The 21,925-nt window shown below is 45.5% G+C and overlaps 1 protein-coding gene across 21 annotated transcripts; it reads left to right on the forward strand.

The window, feature by feature from the left end:
* The first annotated feature begins 22 nt into the window (after positions 1-22).
* On the forward strand, positions 23-20,230 carry ZNF202 (zinc finger protein 202). Of its 21 annotated transcripts, none has more exons than XM_027081959.1 (13): positions 23-137; positions 1,061-1,239; positions 1,382-1,898; positions 3,459-3,592; positions 6,668-7,478; positions 8,296-8,409; positions 10,827-11,044; positions 13,198-13,694; positions 14,369-14,579; positions 14,938-15,092; positions 16,495-16,624; positions 17,175-17,294; positions 17,819-20,230. In XM_027081959.1, exons 8-13 carry the CDS (start codon positions 13,293-13,295, stop codon positions 18,808-18,810), a joined length of 2,010 nt encoding a protein of 669 aa, XP_026937760.1. In that variant the 5' UTR covers positions 23-137; positions 1,061-1,239; positions 1,382-1,898; positions 3,459-3,592; positions 6,668-7,478; positions 8,296-8,409; positions 10,827-11,044; positions 13,198-13,292; the 3' UTR covers positions 18,811-20,230. The 21 variants fall into 21 exon arrangements, with proteins under 21 accessions (XP_026937760.1, XP_026937757.1, XP_026937775.1 ...); XM_027081956.1 differs by having other exon boundaries at positions 1,382-1,499; XM_027081974.1 differs by having other exon boundaries at positions 1,382-1,499; positions 14,938-15,026.
* Positions 20,231-21,925: the final 1,695 nt, after the last annotated feature.

A 21,925-nucleotide genomic window follows, 5' to 3' on the forward strand; every position in this document is an offset into this window, starting at 1 on the left:
CCGGTTCCGGGCGCAAAGGCCCCACGTGTTCCGACCCGCCAGGCCCCGCGCGGCTCGGATCTGGCGGCGCTGCTAGGGCCGGGAGTGGGTTGGGGAGAAGCCGGGGCAGGGGAGGAGCCGCCGGAGCTGTTGGAGCCGTGAGTGCTGGGGGCTGGGCCGGGCCGGGCCGGGCCGAAGCAGGCTGAGCGGGGCTGAGCGGGGAGGAGGGGGAGGGGTCGGAGACCCCGCCCCCCTAGAGCCTGGGGAAATCGTACTGTCCTGTGGAAGGGGTTGGCGGCAGTATGTTGAGGGGGCTGAGGCGTTGTGGTCCCCGTGTTTCCTGGCGGCCGAAGCTAGAACCTTCGGGTACGTGGAACGCGCTCCAGGCTTCTTTCTTTGCAGCCACCGCCCTCCGCCCCCTCTTGAGGCCTGCAGAAACGCAGTTAGTTCGTACCGCCCTCCCATTGCTTCCGTGCCAACTGTCCTCCCGGCACCGTGGGAGGAGTGGTCGAGGCCCCTTCATTTCCCGCAGTTTTTTACCCCGCCTCTCAGCTGGCTCAAGAATCCCCCCGAAGGCTCCCTGCCCAGGCGAGCCCCATCACTTGCCACCACTAACTACGCCGCAACACACGCAGATACCCTCACCCGTGATTTTATCGCCCGTGATTTTATCGCCCGTGATCATGCTAGGCCTTGGAGACCACCTGGCCTGTGGCTTTTAAGCTGCACCGTGACGGACCCGAGCTTCCTCTCAAGCCAATGACTGCAGTCTCCACTTGCAACTTCCCTCCCCCACCCCTAACAGCCAGTTTGGGCACTTTTCTCGACACCACCGCTACCCTCAGCGGGAGTATATGGGGCCTGCTTCTTACCTGGTTTCGCGAAAAGTTTGTTAGTTTGTATGTTAGTTTTTCAGAAAGGTGCCAGCCCGATTTTTATTTTTCTGGGCCTTGATGTTCTTGTCTTCTAGGCGCCTTGATAACCTTGTCTGCCTTGGTCCTGGGGAGCAGGGCCACATCCAGGCTCTACTTAGAGGCTAGGCTTAGAACTGTTGCATTTTCTCTCTGTCCACATTCTGCAGGTGACACCCAGGGCAGCCTCACTCAGAAGCCACAAGGAAAGCTAGTGGAGTCCCTCATCCCTCCAACTTCTCTTCCAAGCTGCCCCATGGCCCTTGATCCAGAAAGCCACTTCAGAAAGGTTGTGGGACAGCCATGGGAGGCTTGTTGCTGGGAAATGTATGACAGCGGAACAGTTAGGGTTTGTAGCCATTTGTCTTGGGTAGCTTTTTGCTATTACTATCTAGCCTAAGAGGGTGGGCAGGCTTGGAGGGAGGAAAGAAATTTTTTTCTCCTAGGACTAAGCACTGGGGATTCATAATCTTGTCCCCTCTCTCCTCCAGCTGTACCCGTTTTGCACTCTTTCTGTATACCATATTGCAGTAGACAGTCATTTCAAGGGCACAGCAAGGTTTACTACGAAGTGAGGGACTCTTGGGCATTATAAACTATGCAGATGAGGTAAGTTACAGGTTTACAACATTTTTTTCCAGCTAATTTGGCACGGACGTAAAACACATATAGCAGTCCTAGACGCCTTTCCTCCTTTAAATTTGGCCAGCACTGGAAAAGTTGGATCCCTTCTGCTCGAACCTCAGATTTATCCCCTTTGCCTTAGGGACTGGTCCTCAGACTTACCAAGCATCTTAAACCCCTGAAGGGCTTGTGAAATACAGATTACTGGGGCCACCCCCAGAGTTACTGATTATAGGTCAGGGCTGGGGCTTGATCATTTGCATTTGTAACACGTTCTCTGGTGCTGGTGTGCTGGTCTGGGTTTTCCCACGTTGAGAACCACTGCCTTTGGCCAGACTTCTTCACACAAACATTGCAGTGGTTTGGACATCAAAAGACCTGTGTGTGAGTACTTCTGTACTTGAAACTAGTACGATGATCTTGTGTGGGTAATTTAACCACTTAGGTCTGAGTTCCTTGATTTGTAAAATTAAGAAAGTGTACTTCAAAAAAACTCAAAGTGCTACATTTTCTTAAGCTGAATTGAAGCTGAAATACTGGTGAGTTTTTTCCCTTGATTTTCTTAATTCTCTTGATAGGAGCTTCTATTTTTATCATATAGCTTATACCCATATTCTAGGTTTTTGCTGTGAGTTCCTAGTATGCCAAAGTCCCAGCTATTTTTTAACTACATGTTAAATTCTTTAAGGTCAGGGCCTGTGCTTTTTTCATCTTTCTTTGCCCAGCACCTTGACTTGTGTGGGACACACAATTGATGCTCAGTAGATACTTCTGGGATGAATGAACTCCATCCCCTGCCTTCTCTTGGAGAAATTTTCCTCCACTAATCCTGTGTAGCATAGTAAAGTGGTATATGGCTATGCCACCTGATTCCCTCAGGGGATTGGAATAAATGCTAATGCCAAATTCCTGTAACTGTCCCCAGAAGCCCTGGCACCCACTGATTCTGAATTTCAGTGTCTGTATTCAAGTTGGAGGAAGAGAAATCAACAGCTTAAATAAATACAACACATATTTATCGAGCATCTTTTTAACCAGGTGTTTGACGAAGTGTTAGGAACAGGGAATATAAAAATATATAAGGAGGTCCTTGCTTTCAGGGACAGGGCTCACAGTGGGAGACAAAAGACACTAAACCGTGGCCCAGAGCAAGAATGGCATCTACTTTGGACCATGATTTACTCTGCAGTGGAAACCTGATACCCCTCAGATTCCTGTGGTCCAGCAGGCATGGATCCCATCCTTCATCTCATCATACGCAAGGGAGCTTTGGGCAAAGCCAGAAGGAAGTCATCTAGGTACAGAGCAGGGAGTATCTTGACAGAGAATATTAATTAAAAACTAAAAACATAGTGAATGACTTTTGAAGTAACTTCTGAATTATCCACATTTATACCCCTCAGGTCAAGCTATATTTATAAAATATCCTTTTTTCTTTCATTAAATAATGTTTCCTCTGTGTGACCGGCATTGACCGTGTTCACTGTAGTGAATTAAGTGTATTTGGCTAGTTTAACTCTGGCTTCCAGATAAAAGCTGCTACCCTCATCAGGGTGGGTGTCAGGTTTGGTGATCACCCTTTTCCTACTTCAGATTAGTTTGTGACATTCTGTTTTAAACTGAGGCATGTAGATTGGCCTGCTTTATTCAGGCCATTAACCACCCCTGGGTAAAAACCTGTAAGTTTAAAAAGCCTAGTTTCATGTCGGAGGTTACCCAATATGATCATGGTGGCAGGATATTTAATTCTGGTCTCAGAACCTGTATTTGGCCTCCAGCCCTTCTCAACTCTTGACTAAATTCCTCTCACCATCTTCAGGCTAATACATTATGGCCCAGGTACTCAATAAAGAGGCCACATATCCTTGTACCCCTCAAAGCCCCTCTATTACCATCAAAAAGCTGGATAGTTTCTCAAAAAATGATCCAGCTTTCTGCCTTTAGGTAGAAAATCATCCCCATTTTCAAGATGATTTGATGTGACTTGTCCCAGATGACACAGCTCTAGGAGGTGGAACACAGCTCATCCACCTCTGAAGGGAGAACTATCAACAGCGATCCAGGCCTCCTGGGCCTGTGTACGTACCTGTAGGAAACATTTTAATTGAAAATAAAGTGAATTGTTATGATTTTTATAGCTTTATTTAAATTTTTCATGCTTATATTTACTCTCAATTACATTTTTATACCTTGATCCTAACTGCAAAGTCTATAAAATTTAGTGGCAGAAGATATTTATGTCTTAGCCTCCTCTGACTCCCTGTACCACCCACTACTTATTTGGCCTCTCCTTTTATTTCTTCCTGTCTTCCTCTTTTTTACACCTTATAATAACCTTTGAGCTACTTCTCCCGTTGCTACTCAAATCTAGTGAAGAATCACTGAATAGAATCTTAACTAAATCTGTGTTGACTCTAACGAAGGAAGAAAAAATGTAAATGGCAAGAATATCTTAAATAGTTTTTAAACATGGTTTGAAGCACACTGATCATGATGTGTTAGAAGGCAAAAAGTCAGTGAAGGTATTCCCTTTCATTTCTTCTGCCTTTTGGGTTAGGTTTTCAGAGGAGCTCTTGGGTATATGGGCAGACCTCGGAGATATTGCGAGTTCAGCTCTGAACTGCTGCAATAAAGGAAATACCACAATAAAAACAGGAATTTTTTGGTTTTCCAAAAAACTGTTTACACTGTACTGTAAAGTTCTCTTTACACTGTGCTGGAGTCGATTGATTAAGCAATAGCATTGTGTCTTTAAAAAAATGTATATAATTTTAAAATACTTGTTGCTAAAAAATGCAAACCCTCATCTGAGTCTTTAGTGAATCATAATCTTTTAGCTGGTGGAGGGTCTAGCCTTGATGTTGATGGCTACTGACTGAAGAGTGGTGGTTGCTAAAGGTTGGGGTGACTGTGGAAATTTCTTAAAATAAGACAGCAATGAGGTTTGCGGTGTTAATTGACTCTTCCTTTAATGAAGAGTTTCTCCATGGCAGGCAGTGCTGTTTAATAGCGTTGTACCCACAGTAGAACTTCTTTCAAAACTGAGTCAGTTCTGTCCAACCCTGCTGCTGATTTATCAACTAAGTTTATGTAATAGTCTAAATCCTTAGTTGTCATTTCAGCAATCTTCACCAGTAGATTCCGTCTCAAGAAACCACTTTCTTTGCTCATCCATAAGAAGCAGCTCCTTATCCGTGAAGTTTTTATCATGAGATTGTAGCAACTCAGTCACATATTCAGGCTCTACTTCTTATTCTAGTTCTCTTGCTATTTCTACCACATCTGCAGTTTCTTCCTTCACTGAAGTCTTGAACCCCTCAAAGTCATCCATGAAGGTTGGAATCAGCTTCTTCCATACTCCTGTTAATGTTGATGTTTTGACTTATCCCCATGAATCACTAATATTCTTCATGGCATCTAGAATGGTGAATCCTTTCCAGAAGGTTTTCAGTTTACCTTGCCCAGATCCATCAGAGGAATCACTGTCTATGGCAGCTATAGCCTTACAAAATGTATTTCTTAAATAATAAGACTTGAAAGTTGAAATTACTCTCTGATCCATGGGCTACAGAATGGTGGTTGTGTGAACAGGCACGAAAACATTCATCTCATTGTACATCTCCATCAAAGCTCTTGGGTGACAAGGTACATTGTTCAATGAGCAGTAATATTTTGAAAGAAAATTTTTTCTCTGAGCAGCAGGTCTCATCAGTGGGCTTAAAGTATTCAGCAAACCATGTTGTAACAGATGTGCTGTCATCCAGATTTTGTTGTTCCATTTATAGAGCATAGGCAGAGTAGATTTAGCATAATTCTTAAGGGCCCTAGGATTTTCAGAATAGTAAATAGCATTGACTTCAACTTAACGTCACCAGCTGCATTAGCTTCTAACAAGAGAATCAGCCTGTCCTTTGAAGCCAATCATTGACTTCTCTCTAGCTATGAAAGTTCTAGATGGCATCTTTTTCTAGTAGAAGACTGTTTTGTCTGCATTGAACATCTGTTGTTTATCTTAGCCACCTTCATTAATTAGCTAGATCTGGATAACTTGCTGCAGCTTCCGCATCAGCACTTGCTGCTTCGTCTTGCACTTTATGTTACAGAGATGGCATCTTTCTTTAAACCTCATGAACCAAACTCTGTTAGCTTCAAACTTTTCTTCTACAGCTTCTTCACCTCTCTCAGCCTTCATAGAATTAGAGAGAGTTAGGGCCTTGCTGTGGATTAGGCTTTGGCTCAAAGGATTGTTGTGGCTGGTTTGAGCTTCTATCTAAACCACGAAAACTTTCCCCACTTTATCATTTGTGTATTCACTGGAGTAGCACTTTCAGTTTCCTTCAAGAAACTTACCTTTGCATTCCAACTTGTCCAACTGGGGCGAGAGGCCTAGCTTTCAGCCTGTCTCATCTTTCGACATGCCCTCCTCACCAAGCTTAATCATTTCTAGTTTTTTATTTACAGCAAGATACACACAATTCTTCCTTTCATTTGAATACTTACGGCCCTTGTAGGGTTTTTAATTGTCTTAATTTCAACATTGTTACGTCTCAGGGAATAGGGAGGCCCAAGAAGAGGCAGAGAGACGGAGGAACATCTGGTCAGTGGAGCAGTCAGAAAGCACACATTTATTGATTAAGTTTGCCATCTTATATGGGCACAGTTTGTGGCACCCGAAAACAATTAGAATAGTAACATCAAAGATCACTAATCACAGATCACCACAACAAACACAGTAATAATTAAGCTTGAAATATTGTGAGAATTATCAAAATGTGATTACATCAAGTGAGCAAATGCTGTTGAAAAAATGGCACTGATAGACTTGCTTGTTGCAGGGTTGCCACAAACCTTTAAGCTGTAAAAGAAAACAAAACAGAAAACACATTATCTATGAAGCGTGATAAAGGTGAATCGCAGTGAAATGGGGTATGCCTGTACTAACTGGGTTTGCCTCAGGTTGCCTCTTCCCAGTTAGGGGAAGGGGACAGGACTGTGATATTGGTAAACAGAAGTATCACTACTCTGGTCTTAGGCAGGAAAACCTATCTTTAAGTTTTCATCCCATCTGGTTCCAAGGATCTTGTTTACTCTTAGCTTGTAAGTGCTTTCAAAGCAAGAATTCTCTCTTGGTTTAACACTTTACTTTCTTTTAGGGGGTCTGCACCACGCAGCTTGCAGGATCCCAGTTCCCCGACCAGGGATTGAACCATGGCCACAGTAGTGAAAACGCCGAATCCTAACCACTGGACCACCAGGGAACTCCCTTAACACTTTACTTTTGATGTAACAGTAAACAGACCAAGATTTTCCCTGTGCATTAAAAAAAAATTTGTTTTGAATTATGATGAAATAAAGGACTTTGATTATCATGTAAATCTTCTTCCCAAAAGGATTTAAAGCGATTTGAAGGAAAGAACAGAATATATAGAGCATCTACCATATACCAAACTCTGTGCTGAGCGATTCTATGTGTTACTTCATTGATCCTTAAGACCACCATATGAGGTAGGAAGTATTTGCCACATGTTGGAGATTGGACTGAGGCTTAGGGAGTGTCACTTGGCTAATAGGTGAGGGGAGGGATCCAGACTAAGGCTCCAGAGCCCCTAACCATTATGTGGAAAGTATGGGTAAACGTTTGTGTAAGGATCAGTAACAGTAAAATGAAAGAATCTTTCCTGTAGGAGGATCATAGTGGGTAGTCTTTAGTTTTAAAGAACACTACAGGAGTAGAAAAGGGCAGTTAACAATTTTTATTAGCTGATTATTTTTTCTAGAGCAATGAGAGGAGCAGTTGCAAGCGTCTGGTTAGTCCCAGCGATCACTGATTCAAATCTCCAGGCTCTGGGCCCGCGTTAGACTCAAAGAGGAGAAGGGAGACTGGAAAGAATTTAAATGTCTGCTGAATAGCATCATTCGAACCTCTCTGATCACTATTTTCTTCTGAAGATTAATTATTTGCCAGTAAGTAGATCCCATCTCTCCTTTAGGAAGATGCTATAAGACTACAGACCTTGTCATTTAGGGTCCAGAAAGATCACTCCAAGTAGGAATAACATTTTAAGATAGAGACCCAGGTATCTTTTCACTGCGTGCAGTTTTCTTTTCTGGTCTTTAGGGTTGAGTTAGGGCCTTAACTGGCATGGGACCCACTCAGATATGGACAGAGACAGCTGGACCGCAGACTGGAGAAAGGTCTTGCCTTTCCCACATCTCCTCCGCAGTCCTGCCGCAGACGTCCTAGAAACACTGAAGAGGCTAGGTGGTGGGGCCAGCCCAGGCCGAGGCGTCTCTGCAGACATTATTTTAGAGCCTTGTGAAGCGTCTCTGCAGACATTATTTCAGAGCCTTCTGGAAACAGGTCTTTCACTCTTCCTGGCCTGGCCTCACGGTCTCTCTATAGTATCCTGTTGTTGGGTTTTTGTCTGTCACTGTGGAACCCTTCCAAGGACAGACACTGAGGGAAGGCCTTAGAAGGCAACGAATTGCAAGGCAGACTTGCAGGGTAACCCATCCCATAAATGGCGGAATAAAATGCAAAGCCCATTTTCTGTCTCTAGTACTGACACCTGACATTTGCACAGCATGCTCTAGTTCACAAGCTCTCAGAGGTCTCAGCTAACCCTGAGAGTTAGGAGAGTTGTTGTCGGAAGAGGGCTTCACCCTTTACAAGGGCTCTTGTGTACCTCGTCTCAGGAAACCCTTAGAGCGGTTCCAGGTTTGTGGGGATGTGGGCTGGAACGTACACCTTTGGATACCTAATCCGGTGCTCTTTTCACAGCACTGCCCGCCTTCTCTTCCTTCCCATCTCTTGCCCCAACAAGGACGACTCTGCCGCCCCTCATTCCGCTGTTGCTGACCTTTTGTCGCCATCTCATCTTCTGAGGCTGCCAAAGTAAATACAAAACAAGCGAAGGAAATCTCAATCTGTGATTTCTGAAGAGCATTTTAAAGCAGCAGGTTCTATAGCAGCAGGTTCTATGTGATGCTGTTACATTCTTTTTTTCTTTGGAGAGCAAAGCCCTGTAAGAGCATACTTTGTAGAATCTGTAGTAGGGCATCTCGTGGACTGTGCTACGTGAAAACAGTGAGAGTTCCTAGCCTGCTTCGCTGGGCAAGTTCTCCCATTTTTAAGTTAATAGAAATCCCTTCATTAAGCCAGAGACCCTGAGTATCAATTCCATCTTCTTTTCCTGCCTTGCAGATGTTGGGGGGATTGTCTGGATAAATAATCAGTGTTGTACTTGTGTTAAATTACTTGATGTCCGGTTTTGTGCATATTAAGGTTGATTCACATCTTCAAAGGAAAATGATTTTTTTTTTCAAATGCACAGCTTTGTGTGACTTGTATGTGGATCCTCCCAAGGCAGCCTGAAGATTCCTTGTGATGAGTTGTGTTTTCCTCACTTCAGGAACCACTAAGAGTATTCTGTTTTACTCGCAATCTAAATAATAAGTGTTTTTTCCCTTATTTATTCATTTGTCTGGCACACAGTTAGCTGGACAAATGAGTGAATAAGAATTAATAAGATATTGGATCTGTCCTTCCAGAGAAAGACTTAAAAAGACTTACCGTGGTCTCTGCCTGAGAACCTGTTGTGTGACAGGCCTTGAGCTGGGTGCTGTGTGGCCCTGCCCTCGGAGCTTTATGGTCTGGTGAATTAAACAGGAGGATGAACAATTCTTACCACACGAAAAGTAGATATATGTGTGTGCTGCGATACAGGGTCCGAGTTCCTGTGGAAACAATCTGGGAGGACCAGGGAAGGCATCTGGGGAAAGCAGATCTGAAGGATGAGTAGAGTTAACCAAGTAAAAGGGGTAGAAAGGGTATTTCAGGCAGAGTCGACAGCAGGAACACGTAGTGAGGGCATAGAAAAGAGATACAGCAGTGTATTTGAGCAGCAACTTTCAACGCAGTAGCAGTCGTTGGAGAAGAGAGGTGGGCAGGGGCCAGGTCTCGCAGGGCCTTGGGAATCAAGTTGTAAGGGGTTTAGATTTTACCCTGTGGACAGTGTGAAGCCATTGGCCGATTTTGTATGTTAGAAGGGTCACCACTCAGACCTTACCGCAGCACTGCAGGTGGTATTGATGTGGATGTGGCTCTTGCCCATTTTTAAATGCTTGCACTCACCTGCCTCCCTGCCCCCAAACTAAAGGTAAATGTCTACGTTCCAGAAATAAAAGCTGGAGGAGTGAGCACAGTCTAACTCCACCACAGCCCGGGGAGATTTCAAACCAAAATAAAGACTTCTAAAGTTTGGGGTTCTAATACCTATACTCCAACAAGGAGATATGAAAATGGGGCACTGGTGGGGATGGGGGAGGGATATAGAGTTGAGTATCTGCCAGCCTGGAGCCTTGAAGAGCTACTCCTTCCGTGAAAATCTGTCTACTGATCAAGCAAAAGGGCAAGGAATTGTAGGCCTCCATAGCCTTGGGTGGGACAGAAATCACTCACAGGCTTAGGCCTAAGTAAGACACTATCGGCATAATTCAGGAAGACTGAGAAATTAAGATACTGAAACCACTAGTACTTGGATGGAAGCAAAGGAAATTTCATTCAAAGGGCTCACTTTTATAACCTAGGGCTCTCCCAAAGAAAACGGGCATAAAACGTAAAAAAATTACAAACCACCTGCAAAAACAAACCACCATGAGATAGAGCAGATGTAGTAAGTAGGTAAATTAGCCCAGGAAGATCTGTAAATTACAGAACTATAGACCATGAGATTATGTAGTGAATGTTTGCGGGTAATGGAAAAATGAAATAAGCTTGAATGAAAAGTGATTTGAGATACAGATTTAAATAATGAATAATTTGGTGGTTGATGGGCAACAGCACGTTAGACAGCATGTTACAGCTGTTAAGAGTGGATCGTTGACCTTGAAGGTGGACCTGAGGCAGTTGTAGTGAAGCATAAAAAGATTGGAAAATGAAGAACCCTCAGGTTGCATGTGGAGAGTGGTCTGGAGGCGGTGGCACCTGGAAGCCCACTGGTAAAATTTGAAGCAAGTGGTTCGTTCCACATGTAAGTGCCAGTGCAGTCGTAGGGGCCGAGGATGTCGTCACTTTTTAAGAGGTCCTATCAATGCCTTTTAGTGGGTCATAACGGCTTCACTCGGGGAATGGCAGTGGAGATGAGATGCATGAATTTGAAAGATTTAGAAGGTAGGATTAACAAGATTTGGTGAATAAAAAAGAGTAGAAACTTACGGAGGAAAAGATTGATTCTTACTGTTAATGTAGGAAGAAAACTTCAAAGTGGAGGCTTATTCATTTAGATGCATTTATTGTGTGCTTTGTTATAGGTATTGGAAATTGATTGAAGGACAGTCGCCTACTTCAAGGGGTTTCAGGGGAAAGATGAACGATGACTGTGTGATGTGGCAGATTTTGAGATACAGATGTGTCCAGATAGCTGGGGAAGCAAAGTGATTTCTAACCAGGTCTAAGGGCAGGGAGAATGGGATCAAAGAAGGCATCTCAGGAGACATGAAGCCTTACCTATCTATGTCTTGAAAGATAAGTAAGTTTAACCTAATGAAGGGTAAAGAGTTGGAAGGAACGGCATGTTCAAAAGCCAAAGAGCATAGACCTTTTGTGCGCTTTACATGCACAATGTGCATGTGTGTGTGTGTTTGAAAGGATTGGAGAGGAAGGCAAAGGAATAACAAGATGAAGGGACTTCCCTGGTGGTCTAGTGGTTGACTCCATGCTCCCAATGCAGGGGGCCCAGGTTTGATCCCTGGTCAGGGAACTAGATCCCACATGCTGCAACTGAAAGATCCTGTGTGCTGCAACTAAGACCTGGTGAGGCCAGGTAAATAAAATAAATATTAAAAAAAAAAAAAAAGAAACCCCAGATGAAGGTCAACCTAATACATAATACTTAGAAGTTTGTATTTCACTTCCAAGATAGGAGTGATTGAGGATCTTAAATAAGGAAGGGACAGGACCAGGTTTGCCAAGAGCAGTCACTCTTGTGATATGATGAATGGTGACGAAGGTAACAAACCTGGAGACAGATAGCTCACATTTAGAGGCAATTGCAGTAATCCAGAGGAGAACTGATTTAAGACCCAAACTGTAAATCCTGGGAATGAAGAAGAGGGGACCTGTTGAGAAGAAGTAGGAACACATGTGAAGCATTGGTGGTGGGAGTTTTCCATACAAAAGGAACAGATTTTACAGACTTGGAGGCCTGGAAAGGCACCCTATTGTAGGGAGGTCAGCAATGCATTCATTATAGCAGGTGATACAGAGAAGAGGGGAGGATATGAGGCTTGAAAAATAAATTGAGGGCTGGTTGTGAAGGGTTTCATGTACCATGCCAAGGATTTTGGAACTGATCTTACTAACAGTATGAAATTATTTTTAAATGTTGAGTGATGCAGTTGGAACTATTATTCAGAAAGATAATGGTTAACATTGGGGCACCATCACTTTTAGGCACTTCACAGGTATTCCTCATAGTAACCCTATTAGATGGATTCCATCCTACCTCCATTCTGTAAAGGGGAAACAGGCATAAGGAGAATAAGAACTTGACCATGACCCCATATCTAGTAAACAATAGAGCCAGGATTCAAACCCTGGCAATCTGACTCCAGGACTCTCTCTTAACCTTACATGCACTAAGTGTTTCTCAGCTAGGATGCACATCAGAACCACATGTAGCATTTCTAAAGATACAGCTCCCTAGGTTGACTTGACTCAGAATATCCAGAAGAATGATGCGTGATGCTGTGTTTTGCAAAAGCGCCACAGCTGAGTCTGTTGCGTTTTGCTCATAGCTGAGTACTGCGGGGATCCCAGTTAGGAAGTTATGGCAGTAGTCCAGGCAAGAGATGGGGGCCCAAACTAAATCAGGAGGAAACAGATTTAGAGGCTTAAGAGGTACAATTGGTTTAGTGAGCTGTAAGTAATGGGTAAGAGTCAAAGTTGAATCCAAAGATGATAACATTGAGTGTTTACTTAACAAGTCATGATCTCAGCCAAGAGGGGTGGACTTGGGAGTAGGAATCGTGAATTTAGTTTTGAGGGTCTGTAGGTCTTCCAGTTAAAGATGTCTTAGGAGGAGGGTTGCTTTTGGGGGTGCTTATGTGCCAGCCACTGTGTGTAAGTGGCTTTCTTCGCTGTTTTCGCATACAATCCTCTCAAATCTCGGAGAGTCCCCAGTTTACAGAATAAATTAATACGGAGTGTGATTCAGTTCACAGTGAACCTCCACAAAGCCTTCTCTGTCTAATTCAGCCCTGTCAATGTGTCTCTTCTCAGAATATATATCCTAATATATATGTCAGCGTGTGTGTGTGTGCGTGTGTGTGTGTAAAACAGATTGTGGTCAGTACCGCATTTTTAGCAGGCAGTTATGACTGTCCTTTCTCCTAGCCATTTTCCTTTTAGGTTCCCATATTTCATGATGTAGAAATGCAATGTTTTTCTGTTTTTCTATGGGGTGTGAATCTTGCCTAGGAAAAGGAGTGGGAGAACATACCTTCAGGCATAGCTTATCCTATTCCAACTAGATCTATTTACAACATATGTTATGGAGATTAGGGGAAAGGGGATTTAAGTTTGGGAGTGTTATGTGTACAGGATTATGATTGAGCTCAAAACTGTTATTCCTGTGTATACTTTCATGCTCATAGTGTTGTCTGTCTTTACTTCTCTACCCAGGTCCCTTGGGAGAAACTCCTCGAGGTGCCCAGGCTGAGACGGGGGGAATGACAGTGTGAGCTCTCGATGGTGTGAGACCACCCCAGAGCCAGACAATGGCTACAGCCTTGGAACCGGAGGACCAGGATCTTTGGGAAGAAGAGGGGATTCTCATGGTGAAATTGGAAGATGATTTCACCTGTAGGCCAGAGTCTGTCTTACAGAGGGATGACCCTGTGCTTGAGACGTCGCACCAGAACTTCCGGCGCTTTCGCTACCAGGAAGCAGCAAGCCCTCGGGAAGCTCTCATCCGACTCCGAGAACTGTGTCATCAGTGGCTGAGGCCAGAGAGGAGGACAAAGGAGCAGATCCTAGAGCTGCTTGTGCTGGAACAATTCCTTACTGTCCTGCCCGGAGAGCTGCAGAGCTGGGTGCGGGGCCAGCGGCCAGAGAGTGGCGAGGAGGCCGTGACGCTGGTGGAGGGTTTGCAGAAACAACCCAGGAGACCAAGGCGGTGGGTGAGGAGGGGGAGTCCTGATCTGTGTGATGTGGAGGGGGTCTATTTGCTGGGAGCATGGATTTAGGGGTAGGGCTTACGTAAATTACCCCATAAATTGAATTGGCTCTGCCCTTGGGTTGTACCTAGATCCATGAGCTCCATGGGACAGAGGAGTGTGTGTGTGTTTGTGTGTGTATGAGTGTGACTTCCTGGTTCTTGAAACACCTGCCTAGGGACCATCTTTGTGGCCTCAGCACACAAGATGATACGGCTTTGGTTTTCCCTTTGGATGTTGAACCTCCATTTCCTGGGGAGGAGAATTCCGTGACTTCCTCAGAGGTTCTCAGCCCCGCAGTGACAGATCCCCCTTTCAGGACGACAGACAGGGAAGCACACAGCAAGGCGAGCCGCAGGTGGGGTAGGCGAAGATGGGAAGGATGGGACCTCAGAGCCCTGGTGACAGGCAGGGTTGAGGGAAATGAGAAAGCAGGGCAGCATCTGAATGTCCCCCCTTGTCCTGGCGAGGATAACCTCGGCTCCTCCTCGCACGCCCCAGTGGGACTGGACTTTCCCCTCCTCGTCTGGGTCCCTCTGGGAGTTTTCCTGTTGGCAGCTTCTCCTAACATAAGCCCTGATGACAACCAAGACTTTCCTCCTGACTCCATGGTGACTGGAAGTTGGAATTATTCCCAGGTGACTGTCCATGTTCACGGCCAGGAAGTCCTGTCCGAGGAGACAGTGCATCCAGGAGCAGAGCCCGAGTCACCTAGTGAGCTTCAGGATCCTGCACACACCTTGACCCCCGAGGAGTCCCATGAGGAGACCACACAGAGCCCAGATCTGGGGGCACCAGAAGAGCAGAGCCTGTGCCAGGAGTTGGAGTTCCAGCCCCTGCAGGAGAGCGGTGGGAGCCTCAGCAGGAAGGGGGGATCGTGGCAGAGTGAGGGGAGGGGGATATTGCTCCCATACCGAGGAGGCTGGCTAGATCATAAGGGGAGGAAACCACAGAGTACAGGGTGTTGAGAGGAGGCAGTACTAGCTAGAGTACCCGTAAGCAGGGCTACCTTGGATAGCACTTTTGTTGGTTATTCTCCTGGCATTCCCGTAGTGTTACAGGTGGTGGCGTTGGGATGACTCAAGCCGCCCTTAGGCCTGTGTCTTGACTCCCACCTTCCCACCAGAGACCATGGGGGATGCTCAGCTCTTTGCCAGTTTTAGGGCTGCCCTGCACACTGCTGATCTCTGCCTTCTTTTCTTCTTAGAGCTTCCAGTGCCCCAGGACCCAGCCCTTCCTGAAGAGAGGAACCCTGGAAACCCAGAGATGGTTGCCCTTCTTACTGCTCTATCACAGGTGCACCCTAGTTTCTGTCTATACCATGGAGAATTTGAGGAACCGTTGGGCATATACACTGAACAGGTCAGACGGGACACAAGTTTCCACTCTCCTTTGCCAGTTTAAGTTCTCAGTTCTGCATGTGTCTGGAAGGGGAGGAACTGCAGCTAATGAGATCAGTTATGACATCTCAGTCGGATCTACAGGCTCCAGAGCCTTTTGATTTGCCACCAAGCAGAGGGACTAACAAAGTGGGATTATTTGGTAACACCCCAGTACAACTTTGAGGTTGTCAAGTGAGGGTTTGTTTTTGGTTTTAAGGAATAAACTTGATCGTCATTTGTAAGGATAACTGACTGTCCTGCAAAAACGATTTCTGATTTTGGGTGCTATCCTCTTCCAGGGACTGCATTCAGTCAGGCCATGGCATTCATGAAGACTTCACCATGGTCAAGAGCCCCACAACTAAGCTATGTGGCTGGAGAAAAAAGGAATAGAATTCATCCTTATTTTTATTTTATTTAATTATTTATTTATTTTGGCCGTGCCGCATGGCATGCGGGACCTTAGTTCCCTGACCAGGGATCGAACCCGTGCCCCCTACATTGGGAGTGTGGAGTCTTAACCACTGGACCGCCAGGGAAGTCCCCATCCTTATTTATTTATTTTTTTAAATAAATTTATTTCTTTTTGGCTGCATTGGGTCTTCGTTGCTGCATGTGGGCTTTCTCTAGTTGCGGCGAGCGGGGGCTACTCTTCCGTTGCTGTGCGGGGCCTTCTCATTGCGGTGGCTTCTCTTGTTGTGGAGCACGGGCTCTAGGCATGCGGGCTTCAGTAATTGTGGCTCATGGGCTTCAGTAGTTGTGGCTCGCGGGCTCTAGAGTGCAGGCTTAGTAATTGTGGCGCACGGGCTTAGTTGCTCTGTGGCAGGTGGGATCTTCCTGGACCAGGGCTCAAACCCGTGTCCCCTGCATTGGCAGGCGGATTCTTAACCACTGCGCCACCAGGGAAGCCCCCCATCCTTATTTTTAGATTGTAGTCTAGCTGAAGAAGAAAGTCCTGTTTATGCTGTATAGACTATGTAAGTGATGTGTGATTAGGTAAGGTCAGTTAGGGAAAGCTTCCTGGAAAAGATGAATTTTTGCAGAAATGTAGGTGGCACTAAAGTGTAAAATAGGGAGTTGAATGGTGACTTCTAAGACCTTTCTTGTATTTTAAACAATATCCTCAGAAAGAAGAACATAGGCGAGTGCTGAGGGAAAGTAGTGGGATTGGAGGGAGCAGGAAGCGGGCCAGTTGCAAAAGCAGAAACTTGGGAAGCAGCGACAGGATGAAACTCAGATGTCCTGAAAGGGAACCAAGTGTCGCATTTGAGTTTCTTTGTCTCCTGGATGGATTCTGCCTGTACCAATGACCTTTATTCCAGGAACAAAATATGAGGCTCCATAAAGCATGCCATTTTAGTAGAATCTTTGTGTTGTTTCAGGGATTGGTAACTTTCAAGGATGTGGCTGTATGCTTCTCCCAGGACCAGTGGAGTGATCTGGATCCAACACAGAAAGAGTTCTATGGGGAATATGTCTTGGAAGAAGACTGCGGAATTGTGGTCTCCTTGTGTAAGGAATTTCAAGTGTTTCTAGAGTGTCCTGAGCACAGAGATCTTTTTCTTGTTGGAAATTGAGGGTGTCTTAGACCTTAGATTGTACGTACTACACTTCTCTTATGCCGACCCCACCAGTGACACTGAAGGACAGCCGAGGAAGATGGTGTCCTTCGAAGTTAGAGGGAAGAGAAAATGCCTAGAAAGTAGTTGGAAACCTCTAATAAGAAAACAGCTGTAGTACTATAGTTTTAGTATGAGTTTAAGTTTAGTGTGAGTAGGTAAGCATATAAGTTATGAAACAAGCAGTAAAGGTTGGAGACGATCTACTTACTTGAATCTGGGAAAAGAGGGTAACATTGACGGCTGTGTGATTATCGAGTTGCTGGTGAAAGGCAAGAGATAGGCAGTACTCGTCAGAGGTGCTCAAGCTAAAGAGACTGAAGGTTTGATGGACTGACCTGCCTATGTGATTGTTCTGCAATCTGCCAAACAGAAAAGATCTGCTCTTGACATGGGGAACAGTTGAACCAATCGTGATGTCCTGTTTTCCCTCTCTTGAGCAGCGTTTCCAATCCCCAGACTAGACGAGATCTCCCACATGGGAGAAGAAGAGCCTTTGATCCCAGAGATCCCAGAGGCGCAGGAGCCTCAAGAGCCAGAAATCCTGAGTTTCACCTACACAGGTGAGGAGTGACAGAGGGAATCTGTCCCCCAAGCTGGCAGTTCCTCTGGGGAACCCCTCTCACTGGTTCTTCCAACATGTCAGCCGACAGCACTCTCTCTGAAGCCAAATTCTTCTATCCTTTTCCCCTCTTCACGCCTATCATTGGTTTGAGGGATCTGTACTGCAAAATGGTGACAGACAAAAAAGGGGAACTTTTGGAATTGCAGCTATACCATTTTTTAAGCATTCACGTAAACCCTTGATCCCCAACCTCCATATTTGTGAAAGGATATGTTTCACATATCCTCTGTTTGTCCACACGAAGGCTGCTGACAGCGTGAGAGAGCGTATAAGAAAGTGCCTGGCACACGACAGGCATTCAGTTGACTGGTTATTTCCTTCTTCCCAACCTCTACACTTAAGAAACATGGGTTTCTCTCTTTACAGTCTTGCCCTCCCAAAACTGTTTAAAAATCTCTCCATGGTGTGCAAGGCGTCATTACCTCTATAATTTCCTCTTTTCTCCTCTCTCCCTTTCCACAGGAGATAGGAGTGAAGATGAGGCGTGTCCTGAGCAAGCAGATATGAGTTTGGAGGAGCTACACAGGTCTATCTTGGGAGATGCAGAAATTCACCAGACTCCAGACTGGGAAATAGTCTTTGAGGGTGATCCAGGCAGACTTAACGAAAGAAGATTTGGCACAAATATTTCTCAAGTTCATAGTTTAACGAATCTTCAGGAAACCGTGCCTGTCCACCCCCTGTTAGGGAGACATCATGACTGTACTGTATGTGGTAAAAGTTTCACTTGTAACTCCCACCTTGTTAGACACCTGAGAACTCACACAGGAGAGAAACCCTATAAATGTATGGAGTGTGGGAAAAGTTACACACGGAGCTCACATCTCGCCAGGCACCAAAAGGTCCACAAGATGAGCGTTCCTTATAAATATCCCCTAAACCGGAAGAATCTGCATGAGACCTCCCCTCTGGTCCAGGTTGAGAGAACTCCACCTGTTGAGAAACCCTATAGGTGTGACGATTGTGGAAAACACTTTCGCTGGACTTCAGACCTTGTCAGGCACCAGAGGACACATACGGGAGAGAAACCCTTCTTCTGTACTATTTGTGGCAAGAGCTTCAGCCAGAAATCCGTGCTCACAACACACCAAAGAATCCACCTCGGAGGCAAACCCTACTTGTGCGGAGAGTGTGGAGAGGACTTCAGTGACCACAGGCGGTACCTGGCCCACCGGAAGACGCACGCGGCCGAGGAGCTCTATCTGTGCAGCGAGTGTGGGCGCTGCTTCAACCACAGCGCCGCCTTTGCCAAGCACCTGAGGGGACACGCCTCAGTGAGGCCCTGCCGCTGCACCGAGTGTGGGAAGAGCTTCGGTCGGAGAGACCACCTCGTGAGGCATCAGAGAACACACACTGGTGAGAAGCCGTTCACGTGCCCGACCTGCGGGAAGAGCTTCAGCAGAGGCTACCACTTAATCAGGCACCAGAGGACCCACTCAGGAAAGACCTCCTAGCCCGGTCCCCACGTGCGGACACCTGCCTTCGACTCTTTCCCAGGGGTGATCTGGGAGAAGCCATCTTGTCGGCCTGGGAAGACCTTTTCTAGGGAGTCTCCCTCACCTGCCCAGATGTGCGTTAGTAACCTCTTCCCACAACTAGATCACCCCCCCACCCCCCCGGGCAGAACCTCTCAACTTTGTTCTACACCTTGAGGAGATATTCTTTCCAAAGTTCGCCTGAATTGAGGCCTCTCCGTGACTGGAGTGCTCCTGCCTCCACCTCACAGGTGTGAAGTAGGAGAATTAGAAGACTTAAGAGGTTGTGTTTACTATATTTGCCCCCAAATAAGCTGTTAACTATCCTAAAGACGCCTAACGCCCTCAAGTTTAAAGTGGCCCAGGACAGGTCCTTAGGTTTGGTAAGGGACCAGCCTTTAGGATTCTGTCCTTCCTGGGCTCAAATCTTAAAGCACACAGCCCTGAACTCAAGGCAGGAGACCTGCATCCTGATGGCTCTGCCACACTTTCACAGGTTAACTGTACAACTCTCTCACTGATACACTTCTTCACCATGCACTTTCCTTTGATTCTCGGGAGAGATGCGAGTAGTGGTTGATGGGCAAAAACATCGAGGCGGCTTCATGTGGACCTTGTCAGGCTGCTCCCTTCCCCATTGTCAAAATGACACCAGGTGCCAGACACAGCTTGAAAGGGGGGCCTAGTCAGAAGCCTCTTTCCTTGTGGGTTTTTTCCTGTTAGAATGCCCCTGCCCAGCCCTCCTACTGTTCTGCCAGGCTCTCGGTTTTGTCCCTAGTGCTACATCTGTGAGATGTAGCATTTGGGTGCTGAGGGATTCAGTAATGCCTAATTAAAACCATGTTGAAGTCATTTACATTTCCACATATATACACTCCCACCCACCCAACCCTCTTCCCATGAGTCTGTGAGGGGGTTTGGAAGTGGTGTCAGCTTACAAAGGCGCTGTCATGATTGTAGAATCCTGATCGATGGGGTCACTACACTTACGTGAAGAAAGCTGGAGAAGAGCTGAGCTCCAATTGTGGAAACTTTAAGCAAAAGCTGCTGCTGCTGGCCAAGGCCATCCAGACTGTTCTCCTGACGCCCCACCCCATCCACCCTGCCTCATTCTCTGATGTCAGGGAGACCTGGGACCCTGAAGAATTTACCAGGAGTAAAGGCTTTCATGTATTTGCGTTGTTTGCTTTTTCTTACGTGATTTCATTCTCATGTAATTAAGAACTAAGGAGTAGAATCTCATGGCCCAAGGATCTCTGTTGCCTGGTAAAGGTTCCATGGAGGTGAGGCTGAATAATCATGAACCTCACCTGCTCTGATTGTGTGGGAGCGGCAAGGACTGGGGAGACCATCCTCCAAAAGTGGAGCACGGGGTATGGGATTAAAGCATGAAAAGGGAGACTGCCTTCTGTGCTGGTTTCTTCTGCTCTGTTTCTCGACCTGTTGTGTGCCAGCATTCACCAGAGGAATGCGGGTGGGATGACAAAGCCGCAGCTTAACGGCTCAACAAGGGGATTCTCGTTCTGGTCAGTAATGACGTTCCAGCTGACTGGTTTGGTTTTAACTCCAGTCATCCATTGTCCTTCTGGAAGTACACACACATGAAATTTTAGAAAGTAACACGGGCAGCCAAGTTCCCTGGTTTCTAGGGCTTTCCATTTAACCCGTTCACTCTCCAGAGCCGCAGGTTCCTGAGACTTCTAAGGATCATCTACACAGAAGAATCTGGGAGGACATGATGGTTTTCCATGAAGATAGAGAAGGCCTGGCATGGTCAAAAGAGCCATAGGTGGAACTGAGGTAAGAGCTGAGTCTGGAGTTTGCCAAAGAGACTATCCTAACATGCAGACACTTCTGAGCCACTGATCTAAGGTTTAAGCACAGTTTGTCCTGGGTGAAATGGCACAGCATCAGAAAATAATTTCCCCTAGATTATAACATTTATGGAAGTTGATAAAATTCTGGAGGTAACAACAAATTACTTTTCATTCACTGATTTGTCTGCATTATTGCAATAGGTGAAAATCTGTCAAGAGAATTATACATAAAGGAAAGTTTGAGAGACAGTGCAGTGTGTTGAAAAATCAAATAGTTCTTTTATTGCTGATCCTCCTGCAAAGTTTCATATGCTGACACTAAATCTCTGGTCTCTTGTAAATGATTGTATTTTCTGAGGTTCCTGAAGGAATATGCTGTCTCCTGAATCTAAACACGAGCAAAACCATGGTTTGTAGCAGCAGGGCCAGTACGAGAGCCTGGCACGAGCAAGAAGCAGTACAGCTGAACACAGGATGCTGGAGCCCTGGATGCCCTACCATTCCTGAGGGGTCCTTCAGAATTCTGAGAACAGATGAATCCTGGAGTTCCCTAACACCTTACTAAAAAAAAGTTTCAGAGGAAGAAAAAGGCAAGATTTTATAAGATTATTTGGAGGAAGATATAAAGTAGTCTAAATGAATTGACAACTTAAAAAATTACTAGATTGTTGGAAATGAAGTGATTTGCTAACAAAGTTAAGAAATTAAAATGATAATATTGAGACCATTTGGCCACTAGTTTAGGAATACCAAGTAATATTCAGCCTCTTCTCCACTGCAGAGTCCCAAGAGAAGTAAATGGAAGGGAATAAAGGCAAAATATATTTTTATTATCTGGAACTGAGGGCTCAAACTCTAGAGCAGAATCTAGTGAATTCAGGATACAAATGTACACAACATAATTTAATAACTTGTGGGCAATAAAGATTCATGCTTCACAGTAATAGAATACATATCCTGAAATGGATGTAAAACAAAATAATTGCTAGTGTATACTGTAATAAAGTTTTAAATACCAAGTGAGTATTATATAGATTAAGTTCTCTGACCACAATATTTTTTATTGGAAAATCCACAACAAAAAGTTTAAGTTATATGTTTGGAGACTTTAAAATGTCCATATAGGGACTTCCCTGGTGGCGCAGTGGTTAAGAATCTGCCTGCCAATGCAGGGGACATGGGTTCGAGCCCTGGTCCGGGAAGATCCCACATGCTGCGGAGCGGCTAAGCCCATGTGCCACAACTACTGAGCCCATGTGCCACAATTACTGAAGCCC

The sequence above is a fragment of the Aethalodelphis obliquidens genome, unplaced genomic scaffold, assembly GCF_003676395.1.
Source record: "Aethalodelphis obliquidens isolate GAN/ISIS:26980383/991018 unplaced genomic scaffold, ASM367639v1 scaffold46, whole genome shotgun sequence".
In the NCBI taxonomy this organism is placed as follows: domain Eukaryota; kingdom Metazoa; phylum Chordata; class Mammalia; order Artiodactyla; family Delphinidae; genus Aethalodelphis; species Aethalodelphis obliquidens.